At 35.0% G+C, this 13,272-nt stretch overlaps 1 protein-coding gene across 2 annotated transcripts in view; it reads right to left on the bottom strand.

Annotated features, from left to right (window-relative positions):
- itga1 (integrin, alpha 1) overlaps window positions 1–13,272 on the bottom strand; it is a 209,372-nt gene that overhangs the window by 152,525 nt on the left and 43,575 nt on the right. For both annotated transcript variants that reach the window (XM_073874049.1, XM_055208986.2), the window contains exons 8-17: window positions 13,091–13,241; window positions 10,721–10,895; window positions 9,878–9,951; window positions 6,938–7,082; window positions 6,154–6,296; window positions 3,388–3,531; window positions 1,459–1,719; window positions 1,149–1,279; window positions 407–567; window positions 57–193 (exon numbers count right to left, since the gene is read on the bottom strand). In XM_073874049.1, coding sequence (XP_073730150.1) covers window positions 57–193; window positions 407–567; window positions 1,149–1,279; window positions 1,459–1,719; window positions 3,388–3,531; window positions 6,154–6,296; window positions 6,938–7,082; window positions 9,878–9,951; window positions 10,721–10,895; window positions 13,091–13,241 — 1,522 coding nt within the window. The remainder of the gene's footprint in view (window positions 1–56; window positions 194–406; window positions 568–1,148; window positions 1,280–1,458; window positions 1,720–3,387; window positions 3,532–6,153; window positions 6,297–6,937; window positions 7,083–9,877; window positions 9,952–10,720; window positions 10,896–13,090; window positions 13,242–13,272) is intronic.

Below are 13,272 nucleotides of genomic sequence, written 5' to 3'. Positions count from 1 at the left end.
GTTTCTGTAGCCCTTGACTGCTCTGTTCTTGCATATGAGAAGATTGATTTACTTGCCGACGTGTAGAAGGTGTGTTCACTGCAATGCATGCCATCGATAGATACGTTTTTCTGCAACCTTCTTTCGTCTGTTTTATTAAAGCGCCCTCTGGAGATCGCTCTAAGAGAGTCCAGTGTTAAACTGTACCTGATGACTGAATAGAGAGAAAAGAAATCAAGTCCATGTTTTTTTAAATGCTTAACTTTCATTAAACTTGGTTAAAGAGGAAAATAAAAGCCAATAAATAGCAACGCAAAGTTCATGGTTTGATCCCCAGAGGACACACATACTGATTGATCAAATATGTTTAGATTAAGTGCACTGTAAGATAAAACATCTGCCAAATGCATAACTGCCCTTCATTTACCAGTTTTTGTGTCGGTTTCTTTCCCCTTGATTCGATACTTGAAGCAGACTTTGGTCTTCACACATACTGTGGTCTTGCCGTGGACCTGACACGTCTGTTGCAGATTGATCTTGCTTGGGTCGAAGGTCATATTTGCAAGAAGTTCTGCAACATCCCGAGACCTGGAATAAACGCATAACGTTTTCACATGGTGCTTATGGAGCGATGTTTGGAGGATGATTTGGCGTTTTACTTTAATCTGTATAACAACAGCTGGTTCATACTGTAGATCACAGATCTTCACCTTCTGGTAGTTTTCAAACATTTTGGTGATTATAAACAAATGGAAAACCCCTGGAAGGTCTGGACAGTTAAAATGGCAATAAAATTCATGGCTTTGCACTACATTTGTTAAATCTCAGTCATTTTCTGGATTTTCTGAAATAGACTATATGATCTGTTGGGTGACCCAAGAAAAAAAAACACTGCCAAGAGTTTAGTTTCTTTTTAAAAACTCTCACACAATTTTACAGCCAGTCTCAAAAGAAACGGGACATGACCCCTGATGGACAAGCTTAGGCAGTGTGGGATATTTCGGCTCTGGTTCAAATTTGAGACAGCTGCTGTGGATGGGAACGGGAACCAGACATCCAGAGGGTAGTGGGTTCAAGTTACATACAGTGGGAATTGAAAAGTTGTAATATAATATAACATTGTCATAATAATACTTTTGGATTATACTTTAAGATTTTTAGACACTTACCAATAAAGTGCGGCGCCTCCTATTCCACCAATTGTGACATCTATGATACCGTCATTATTTAAATCCATGATGCCGTGAATTGATTGGCCAAAGAACTTCATCTTTTCTCCATCTCCCCCAGCAGCGATGCGCTAAATACACATATATAGAGACCATACATAAATATAGACCAATGTGCCATAGTCGTATACTGCCACACTGTCCTAACCACGTGCAATGCGATTTAACAAGCTTGTACAATCAATCTTTATCAGCTTTTATCATTTGCACTTACAATTCAGAAACATTTATTGGTTATGAGACAATTTACCTGTACATATTTTTTCTTTATTGATTTCTGAGAACCGTGATAAATATACACAGCTCCTCTGTGGTCATTCTCTAATGGCGATCCAATCACAATGTCATTAAAGCCATCCTTGTTGAGGTCGTTTACGGCAGCGATCGCTGTACCGAATCTTGCCCCGCATGGCTCATTTTTAATAGTGCTTTTACAGTTACTGTTCGAGTGACCATAACAGCATGTCTGATTGACTGGCTTGAGTGTCATCTCATGTTCAAACAGCCCATCCTATAATGAAAACAAGAAGAAAGATGAATTGAGTGTTCAGTGTCCCTATGAAGCCTTGGCCTAGTGCTAAAAAATCTGGGTGGTTAATATTAAATTTGACTAATATCATACTTGGTACGGCATCTTTACATGCAACCATATTCTTGCAAGTGTAATGATATAATGTACATTTGACCAAAATTTAGTTTAAATGGACAAACGTGCATATTTTACAGTAATGGTGGTCGATACACGTTCTTCCGATCATTAATTAGAATGGCCAAGTCGCGTTTCATATTGACAGATTTTTATATTTATTATATAGCCCACGTCTTAGTTTATTAAATACGATAAGTTTATTTAATATTATTTACATTTATTAAATGTCTCTTGCAAAGAATGAAGGGACAATGAATCAATACACTGACATGGTAATGCTAGACAGATACTTTGTTTGCACAGTTCTACCGTAATTTTGTCACTCCTAGACGTATGTCTGGTGTCAGGGGGGAAACGTTTACCTCGATGAAGGAAAGTCATTGTCTCACCAGGCTATGTTTATTCGGCTATCCAGTGCTGAGATTTGATGAAACTTCACGAGACCGGCGAGATGCTTCCACCGGGCGGGAGATACGCGGCGTGATTGACAGCATTGACACCAAATGGATATACGTGAAAATCAGATGACATGATTTCACAACTTTTCATTGGCCATTTAGATTTCTGAAGCATACTGTATACAGTAATTAACCTGGACATTTAAGCCGTCGAAAAATCTGAAAATCGTCAAAATGGACATACGTGGTTTTCATTGGACAGCGACGTTATGTAATTCAATGGATTCAGTGATGCGGAATGACGAGTATGCGAACTTCACACTAGTTGCCTTGTTCGGTTTATTTAAACTATTCAGCTTTCCAGGTAATTTCTGTAAGCTATGGTTTATCATTAAAATATCTGATAATATTACTTTAACGTTCCGACATCTATTTAGCCTGCTGTTCTGACTACTATTGCTTAGTTGAATAACTTGCATTTCCAAATGAAATGTTTGCTATTAGCCTTGAATTTTGTGATATTATTTCCTAAATAAACACGACGTATAGTCCACTGCGACTTATATATGTTATTTCGTCTTAATGACGCATTTTTGAATAAAGCGGCTTATACTCCGGTACGGCTTATGATCCGGAAAATACAGTACCCCTCATGCCATCCCAGAAATACGGTACATTGCACAAAATGACTTTCTTAAACGAAACGCAGTAGGATTAAAAATGCATGGTGAATATCACTATCTTTGCCTTTCACCATAAAATGCATTACAAAGAAACACTGACCGATTAGCAAAAAACTGCTCCATTTAAGCCTCTATTTGGAAGCTCTTGGGAGCAGGTGTTCAGTTGGAGACGTTACAATTTCATATGATTTCCATTACCCAAAATGCCAAGCTGCCGCCCTCGCTCTCATTCCAAACCCTTCACTATTCTGAAACTACTTATCTCAGTAAAACACTCACAACACACATCACAGAGCAAACACACATTCTCAAGTCTCATGAGACAGATACGGATTTACTGCTCCCACTTGGAATGCCAGGACATCTCTCCTCCACACATGTTTTCAGTATGTGGAATGGGCCATATCACGCTTGTGTGCACAGATGAAAGACACCCCACACTTACACACCTTATTGAGTTTGTAGACATAGACTTGACCTTGTTCGTCCCTTTCCGGCCCCATGTACATCGGAGATCCTACCAGAAGTATGTCGGTGTAATTGTCACGGTCAATGTCATGCGTCTGGAGAACGCTGCCGAAATACGAGCCAATCTGAGAAGAACATGATACATTTAATATCACCACTGAGAATAAAAACGAAATTGCACATGAAACAAAAGTGTATACACTGCAAAAAATGAATGTCTTAGTTTTTTGTCTTGTTTTCTAATATTAATATCTGAAAATTCTTAAATTGAGATACATTTAATAAGTCTTGTTTTTTTTTTACTTAAAACAAGTCAAGATATCTGCCAGTGCAGTAAGAAAAATAAACTTAATTCCAGTTTCAACTTAATTAAATAAACTTAATTTAAAGGTGTAGCGGAGGATTTTCTAGAATTTTAGAAAAGAACCGCCTTCATCACTTTTTTAAAAAACGTAATTGCGCAACACTCGTGATTGACAACTAGGAGTCTTGATGATCCACCTGGAAAAAGAAAATCCTCCGCAATACCTTTAAGTGTATTTTTCTTACTGCACTGGCAGATATTTTGAATGTTTAGATATTTATATTAGAAAACAAGACAAAAACACTAAGTAAGAAAAATCCTTTTTTTTATTACAGTGTATTTGGGGTGCCCAAAATTTCCTACAAAGAATGATAAATTGAATTTAATCAAATTTTTTTAAGGTAAGTGGTTGCAATCAATTTATATAAGCTACATTTAAACAAAAAAAGATTAGTAAAGTCAAATTAAACATAAAACTTTTGTTTAAATGTAGCTTAAATAAATTGATTGCAACCACTTACCTTAAAACATTTATTAAATTCAATGAATCATTTTTTTTCAATGTAAGGGGCCGTGGGCCGAAAGTAAATGTTGCTGTGTTACAGTATATTAAAATTAAAGTTGCCCTGATTCACCTAATTTATTATTTTCTAATATTTAAAAAATAAATAAGCAAATAAGCATTTCTCTGTTTAGGCATAACTAATGAAGTTTTATTTTCAAAGGTAACTGTTCTTTCGTCTGTGTGCCACTGCCTCAACCTCTCCATTATTAGCCTATAGTGCCTGAGTTTAATAAGTTTTGTAATGCATGCTGTACACCTTCGGCTTCAAGTATACATGTACATTTAAAAAAAATCACTTTAATTTCTTGCATTTAATTTAAATTTAAATTTTGTAATTTTAGAAAATGTTTACACTGTGAAAGATTGCTTTCTTACTTAGTATTTTTGTCTTGTTTTCAGTAAAAATATCTAAAAATTCTTAAATAAAGATGTATTTTCTTGATGAGCAAAATGATCTAGGAAAATAAGTCTAGTTTTTAGACAAAAAATATAAACTTTAAGTAATTTAGTGCTTAAAACAACCAAAAAATCTGCCAATGGAATAAGAAAATTTTTCTTAAAATAAGTGTACTTTTCCATAAACACTTAATTCAAGAAAAAATTTCTTATTCCATTTGCAGATTTTTTTTGCTTGTTTTAAGAACAAATTAGCTTAAATTTTATATTTTTTGTCTATTCTTCAGTCATCTTGCTCGGCTCTCCTGATTTTGCCAAGTGTTTGATGTCCTCAGGGCAACGTTATGTTGACCCTGGAACAACATTTCAATCAGCCAATCAGATTTCAGAAATAAGATTATAGTTTGTTTTAAGTTTAAGCTTACAGCCAAGATTAGCTGTTTCTAGACCATTGATTTTTACTTATCATGTCCCTCTGATTTTAGGGTTTGGTTATGGTTAGGGTTGGGGTTTGGGGTAGGTATAGGTTTTATTTAGAAAAATTTTGTCCTTGGGTCAACACAATATGTTGCCCTGAGGACATCAACCACTTGGCAAAATCAGTTCGGGCCATTTTGCTCAACAAGAAAATACATCTTAACTTAATTTGGCCCGGCCAAATTAAAGGTCATTGCGGGTCAACTTTGAGCCCTAGTTTGGGCACCTCTGGTGTATACACTACACACAGTATTTTTGTCTTGTTTTCAGTAAAAATATTTAAAAATTCTTGAATTAAGATGCTTTTTCTTGATTAGCCAATCGACCCAAAAAATAAGTCTAGTTTCTAGACCAAAAATATCAAATTTAAGTGATTTTGTGAATACAAGCAAAAAAATCTGCCAATGGGGTTAGCAAAAAAAATCTTAACCATTTTTCTTAAAGATAGAAAAATATTTTTTTTTGCTTGTTTTATGCACAAAATCTCTTAAATTGATATGTTTGGTCTAAAAACTACTTATTTTCTTGGGTTGTTTTGCTCATCAAGAAAAAGCATCTTAATTTAAGAAATATATTAAGAAAAAATATACTTTTTATATTTTTTCTTGAAAAAATTTTTTTGCAGTGTACAGTATTTATTGTTGTTAATCAATTGTGACACTGCCAGTGAAAACCCAGCTGAAGTCATTTTTGTGGTTTTCTGTTTTCTACATAAAATCATTCATAATGTAAAGAACATTCGGTGAAAATATAACCTTGATATATTTAATATTTACATGAGTAAGATTGAAAACAATGACTGAAATCAAACTTTCATCATTAAAGTTTGATGAAAATCAAACTCATCATTAGATTATGAGCCTAACCTGGATTTAATATAGAATTACAATTTACGTTTAGTTGCAAAATTGTGAATTATTTTCTACCTAACATTTTTAAGTGACACAAACAAGTTATCCTGGGATCCTCCCAAAACGGATAAGGATGATAAAGCTTCACACACACCTGCTCTCCATTCAGCGTCTGTGTAATTGTGATATTTTCCCCATCAAATCGGTACACGGTGACACGGCCGCTGTGGTTAAACCGTGGCGCTCCTGTGATGTACAGCACCCCTTTAGGTGTGTTTGCTGACTGCACGTCATAACCTGCAACCAAAACCACAATGCAACCTTTACCACAATAACACCATGGCAGTCTGCACACTTTATCAAAAACAGCTGGAACTATAATCATAAACTGTTTAAGATTTAGAAACACAGACATCATCCATTCATGTTAGAATAAACCAACATGACCGATTGTTACTTTTAATACTCAAATCAGCATTTAGGAAATGTTTCAAACATTGTTTCTCTTTAAACATTTTCACCACATCAAGTCATTTCGAGTTCCCCAGCCATTGTTTCATTCTGAAGCGACGTCCTTAAAAGGGTATATGAGAAGAGCGTGTGAGTGTTTATGAGATGGTAGCAGTCTGTGACAATGTGTTTAGACTTCTGAGACACAGTCTGTGTTTATTAACTGCCCTTAACTGACTCGCTCATGGCATCACTGGGATGGATATAAAATTCCAAATGTGTTTATAGAAAATGTTATTGGTAATAATGTGGTATCTCATAATACTCTACTATTAGTTACGGTAGGCCCGAAAGTCAGAAGTAGTCGATATGATTGCTATTAAAAAGAATAAGAAGTTTGCATTAGAAAAGTGATTTGCTATACACATTAAACTGTGGTGCTTGTGTGGGCAACGCAGGTTCAGGTCTGACTCGCAACGTATTCTTACCTACGTATCCAGACATGCCTTCGTACCTCTGCACCGCAGGATTATGGAAGGCGTTCTTTTTGGGAACAACAAAATTATTGTCGGCTTGCATCACTACGGTGCCATTCCAGTCGTAAGCTCCCACAGCTCCCAGCATGACACCAGCCTGTAAGACAGACATCCATCAAAACAAACCCTTGCATGCACCGTTTTCTCTTATGGAGATGATTGTACACATGGGCATGGATTTGATATAATTAATCAGTAATCCTTAGAAATTTAAAGCAGGAGAGCACATAGTTGTTATGATTTTAAACCGTTCGCCCAAACATTTCACCTCTGTGCATAACTTTTTGGAGCATTAAAATCTCTAATTTATTGCAGAACATTGCAATGTGCATACAGCGATATTCACATTTGCTATATCTTGATAATTTCGATATTTTGCAGTCTCGCCTGACATCCTCATTGACCATTTACTTTTATTGCATGAAAAATTGCAGCTTTGGGCATTCTGGTATATAAGAAATAATGCATTTTGTGCTTAAAGAAGTGACATGACGATAATTCAATAAAGACAAATGTAATCTTTGAGCGAACCATCTCTTTAACCGTGCAATGTGTTTTTAGACAGGGGTGCACATAACTTTTTGTCCTGGTTCTCAAGGGAGCACCTGGAGATGCTGCCTGGTGCTCACACTATAGCGCCGACATCCTACATGCTGTCAACATTATTAATCTCCTGACTACTCTCTTCACCATATCACTTTGGTTTAAACATGGTAGACGATGATGTATATAAAATAAAATATGCCTGTTTAACATATGTAACCTTTATAAATGTCTGCTAACTCATATACATTTAAAATATTGTTAAAGACAAGTAAATGGTTCAAAATAAAAAAATCAGAGTACAGAAACTAAATAAAGTAATCAGATAATACTGCATAGTCTTTACTGTGTATATTAGATTAATTATTTTTAAAAGTTACAAAAGTTATTTAGTCAAGACAAGGAAATTATGATTTTCTTTGTCTGTGGTTTGATTAATATTAAAAAGAGCATCAGGTTTATACTGTAAAAATGGGTGTACTGTCACTTTAAATGCATGGATCCAATACACTGTCACACATGCATTTTTTCTTAACTGTTTGTATTTATTTAATGTATAAAAGACTTTTACTACTATAATCACGGCTTTTTGAGATGGTTTAGTTTTAAAATGTTCGCTCAAGTGAAAGAAAACAAACTCAGTTGGCACTTGCACGCTGCCTGTCAGTTACTAGCAAGCTGTCTGAAACCTTGAGATGTGGATCGTGCTCGCGCTTGAGGTGCGCGCAAACAACACGTGAGTAAATCTGTTTCGCGTCTTGTTGTGCTTAAATATTTAAATTGGCAAAACCGGCCAGTGACTGTTGCACGTCTGCTAATACACATTAATGTTAACACGTTTGTAATAATTATCTTACCAATGATGCACGGGGCAATTCCTAATATTCCAGCAGTACGCAAAAGCGCCTTTTAGAGCAGTGTCTTTTTTTGCGCAGTTTTTATTTTAATCACACATGCGCACCCTCGCACCAGTTATTTGCACCCCTGTTTATAGATGTGCTTAGCAGTCCAATTGAACACCTAGCTAAGGCTACCTCCAAAGGTTCTTTCTGATCCCATTTTTTAAACCCTAGTTAGTGTGTAATGTTGCTATAATAGCATAAATAATACCTGTAAAATGATAAAGCTCAAAGTTCACTGCCAGGCGATATATTTTCGTTAACAGAATTCGCCCTTTAAAGCCTACAGCGAACGGCCGGTTTGGACTACAGCCCTCTACTTCCTGCTTTAATGACGTCACAAGAACAGTTTTTTGACTTAACTCCGCCCACAGGAATACGTCAGTCGCCAGCTAAGCTAACGGCAAGCTAAGCTGCTATCCAATCACAACACACTAAACAAACACAATACACAATCAGAACTCGATTCGTATTTCTGAAGGAGGGACTTTATAGAACAAGGAAGACATCAGCCTGTTTTGAGTACAGTGAAAACAGCGCTATATAGATAAGTAAACTGTGTGAAAAATACTGCGTTTTTTACACATGAAACATGAACACGTTATACTGTGCACTGTAAACACATCAAAGCTTCAAAAACACAGAATGAACGGGACCTTTAAATGACAGTGATGTAGTAGAAAACTAAAAATTTCACGTACACAGGACAACACTGTCAAAAAGATTTGCGTTTACAAGGATCTTTCTTTCTTTTCTCTTTCAAAGACGACTAAAACGTACAATATTATGCATGTCAGGCCAGTAGATGGCGATGTTACTTTGTAAAGAAACACTGCACTAGCGATGTGTATCGCTTTTACAGAGCGATAAATACAAACAATGAAGACAGCAAGAGCATTTAGCTGTTTTGTTTAGATGGACAATTAGTTACTAAGTGACCTTGGACAACAAAGCACAAAAATATTGTAAACTTTGTTGGAGAAGCGTTAATAAACGTAGTATCTTGAGCAGCACAAACACAGTCCTGTAGGCCGCCATTGTTGTTTGGTTATATTTTGTTTATATTGGTTATATGTAGACTAAATTAACACATGCACATGACGTTACTGTTATCACAGATTCGTGTTTATGTAGATTCCAAAATACTTCTAAAAAAACGTTGAAAGTTTGAAACCCGTCTTTAAATGTTAGCGCTTTCAGAACCACAAAATGTTGTTGTTGTGTTAACGTAAAAAACATTATCAGTTTCAGTTGAAAATGTTGTTGTATAGCTACCTCACAAGCATTTGCTTGTTTACTCTGGGTTTGCATGAGATGATAACTGCACAACACAACCCAAAATAAGCAAAGGTACACAAGATAACAGAAGACACCACAATCTGATCTTCTATCACTTCATTGAATCCTCATGAAAGCAGAAGGTTGATCGTGTGAGCAGACTGACACTTACTTTAGACGTGTGCGCGCTGAACCCTGACTGAGACATTTCCATCTCAAATGAGGATGTGTGGTTCCCTGATGTGGCTGTTAGACAAACAATTATTAAACATAATGTTTACCACAACATTTATGATTGAGACATTTGTAGATGACTGAAAAATAAAACAAGGTATTTAATTTGGGATTTGGGAATAATGGGATTCTGGCCTTGCTACACTTTTTGCCGTTATGCTAAAATATCCAGGGTGGTTGCCAATATGTTTTTTAAATCATGTGATTTAATGTTTTAATGTTTTAAAATGTGCAAGAATGTTTTAAGCATATTGTCCAATACTGGCTCAAATCAAAACCCCCATTCTATATGATATGTGACCCTGGACCATAAAACCATCACTGTTATAAGTCGCACAGGTATATTTGTAGCAATAGCCCACAACACATTGTATGTGATTCACCAGGATTTTAAGTAAAGATCATGTTCCATGAAGATACTTTGTAAATATATATATAAAATATGTATCATTAGTAATATGTTTTGTGAAGGACTTCATTTGGACAACTTTAAAGGCGATTTTCTCAATATTTCGATGTCTTTGCACCTTCAGATTCCAGATTTTCAAATAGTTGTTGTTCTATCCATACATCAATGAAAAGTTTATTTATCCAGAAATGTAAAAACATTGACTCTTATGACTGGTGTTGTGATCCAGGGTCACATATTATAAATCTTATCCATTCTATAAACTGTTTATTACTTTGGGTTATTACTTTAGCAAACATACCATAAAACACAGAATGTAAACTATTCATTACATAATAAAGTAATGAATAGTTGATGTATTAAGCATGTTACCTTCTAAGGCAAAGATCTTGCTTCCAAGTGCATCGACGATGTTTACTAGTGCTCTTTCGTCCGACACATTGAAGAAATGATCATTTTTGTTCTCACTAGCAATGTATTCAATTTCCTTAATAAACTTCTTCACATCTGCAGTGCTTTTATTTTGTCGATTATAGTCGCCAAGGACCTGCAATAAAAGACGCATTACACACAGCATGTTAAAGTTTACAATTAAATTCAGTCTGTTGATTCTGATTACTTTATGATATACTAATTGGTTAGCAATTGAGGAGCTCAGATGCAAAAGCCGCTAAACATCACCTTTGTAAAAAATGAGACAATGATATTAACCGAATGCTCTGGGCAGGTATTATACTGTATGTTTACCAGATAATCCCGGCCTCGGGCTATTCAGAAATAACACTTTGTTGGATGAATCTGCAAAACGCCACTGTGATTTTTCAGCTGCACAGAAGAACGATTTAATGAACGACGGCACACGAAACAACCGTGGATCACATTTAACCACTTACCCGTCACCCCACCCTTTTGAGTGGGGGGTGAAAAGTTGATGTGCAGCTTAAAGAAGACAATGTAAGTTTTTTTTATATTTAACAGAAAAATTGTTATAGCAGTTTAAATTTATTTTAATAAATAAAAATAATGCAATAACATATTAATTTGATAAATAAAATTATAAAAATGAAAATGTTTCACAAAAGTAATAATGTAAACATGAGGCCATATGTCTCAAGCAGTTGTGATCCAAATTTTAAGTTAAAATCACAAAAAAGGAGGTTTGTGTCACACTTTTAGTGGTTTTACCAACAACGGCCACTAGGTGTCAACAGTTTGCTGCATTCTCCTGTCACAAATTAATAAATGACTGTCAATGCATTATTATAACTGCTAAAACGTTTTGAAATATGAAAACTACATTCTTAGAGCTTTCCAATGATATATAGTTTGTCAACATTTCTGTAGATTTATACCAGGATATAGTGTTATGAATACTATATAAAATTAATATGCATTCCTATGAAGGGTGGGGTCATGTAACTAAAAACTGTCACTACATTATTTCTATCATTTTGAAATATGAAAACTACATTCTGAGAGCTTTTCAGTGATATATAGTTCATCAAGATTTTTTCAGTTAAGAATAGGGGTTTAGTGTTAGAAAAATGTAAAAACAAATTAGGCCTACATGTTGGCCTGTGACCTTTTAGAAATTGACTCTCACTACGTCATTTCTTTCCCAAAATGTTTATGAAATATGAAAACTACACTCTAAGAGCTTTCCAAAGATATATAGTTTGACAAGATTTTTTAGGTTTGGAACAGGGTATTAGTGCTATACATATGTAAAAACAAATTGGGTCCACCTGTGGTCCGTGACGTTTTAGAAACTGACTCTGACTACGTCATAATTTTCCAAAAATTGTGATGAAATATGAAAACTACACTCTTAGAGCTTTCCAAAGAAATATAGTTTGTCAAGATGTATAGGTTTAGGATAGAGTATTAGTGTTAAAAATATGTAAAAACAATGTGGCCCGCGACCTTTTAGAAAATGACTCGCACTATGTCAATCTTTTCCCAAAATGATGATGACAAATGAAAACTATACTCTTGAAGCTTTCCATTGATATACAGTTTGTCATGATTGGATAAGAATTCATATGCAAAACACGGAAGTAATTGTAGGCATCCCACCGGTGGGACAGTGACATTTAGCAGGATATAAATCTTTTGCAGCACACTCTCTTCATAAATGAATCAATTACTCTCGCTACATAATTTATTTTATAAAACACTGCTGAAATATGTATTCTAGAAGGTTAGACCTTTCCAAAAATATATAGTTTGTCATGATTTAATAAAAATTTACATCCAAAATATTGAAGTAAACCTAGGTGTTCCTCTACAGGAACAGTGACAGTTAAGTGGTTTTGTGTTTCTTGGCAGGTAAATGAATCACACCAACGTCTAAAGTGGGATTTTGTTTATTTATTTTAAAATTTTGATTTGCATTATTTGCAATGTTACTAGTTGCATCTTTATTGATTTTGCAACTGTTTATTATGTTTTGTCCAAAGAAATTGATTTTTTTTAGAAATGGAGGGTTTTGCCAAAAAAAAGCTTGCATGCACTTAGAGTGTTTTGCGGAGAAAGTCAAATTTTTTAATACTAATGAGATTACTAAAGTGTCATTTGTGAAAATAAGGCATTTCAATTACTGACTAATACAATTTTCATTTCCATTAAAGTGAAATTACTAAACCTAAACATAAATGCTCATTTACAAGAAAACATGTCAGACACACTTTTTTGCATCTAAACTCCTCATTTTTTTTATTATATGTGGAAAAACAGACTTACAGCAATGGCAAACCTCTCAATACCATCCTTTTCACAATCATCAATGACGTCTTTTAATCTGTAGTGGTCATGTGACTCTCCGTCTGTGACGATCACCATGACTTTTTTGACGCCCGGTCTCGCCCCTCGCTCCTTCGTAAACGCCTCTTTCCTTTAGAGGATAAACAGCCAGTCAAAAGTTG

This window comes from Misgurnus anguillicaudatus, chromosome 12 (genome assembly GCF_027580225.2).
Source record: "Misgurnus anguillicaudatus chromosome 12, ASM2758022v2, whole genome shotgun sequence".
NCBI lineage: Eukaryota > Metazoa > Chordata > Actinopteri > Cypriniformes > Cobitidae > Misgurnus > Misgurnus anguillicaudatus.
Note: the sequence above shows the minus strand (reverse complement) of the source record. Positions and strands in the feature narration are given on the sequence as shown.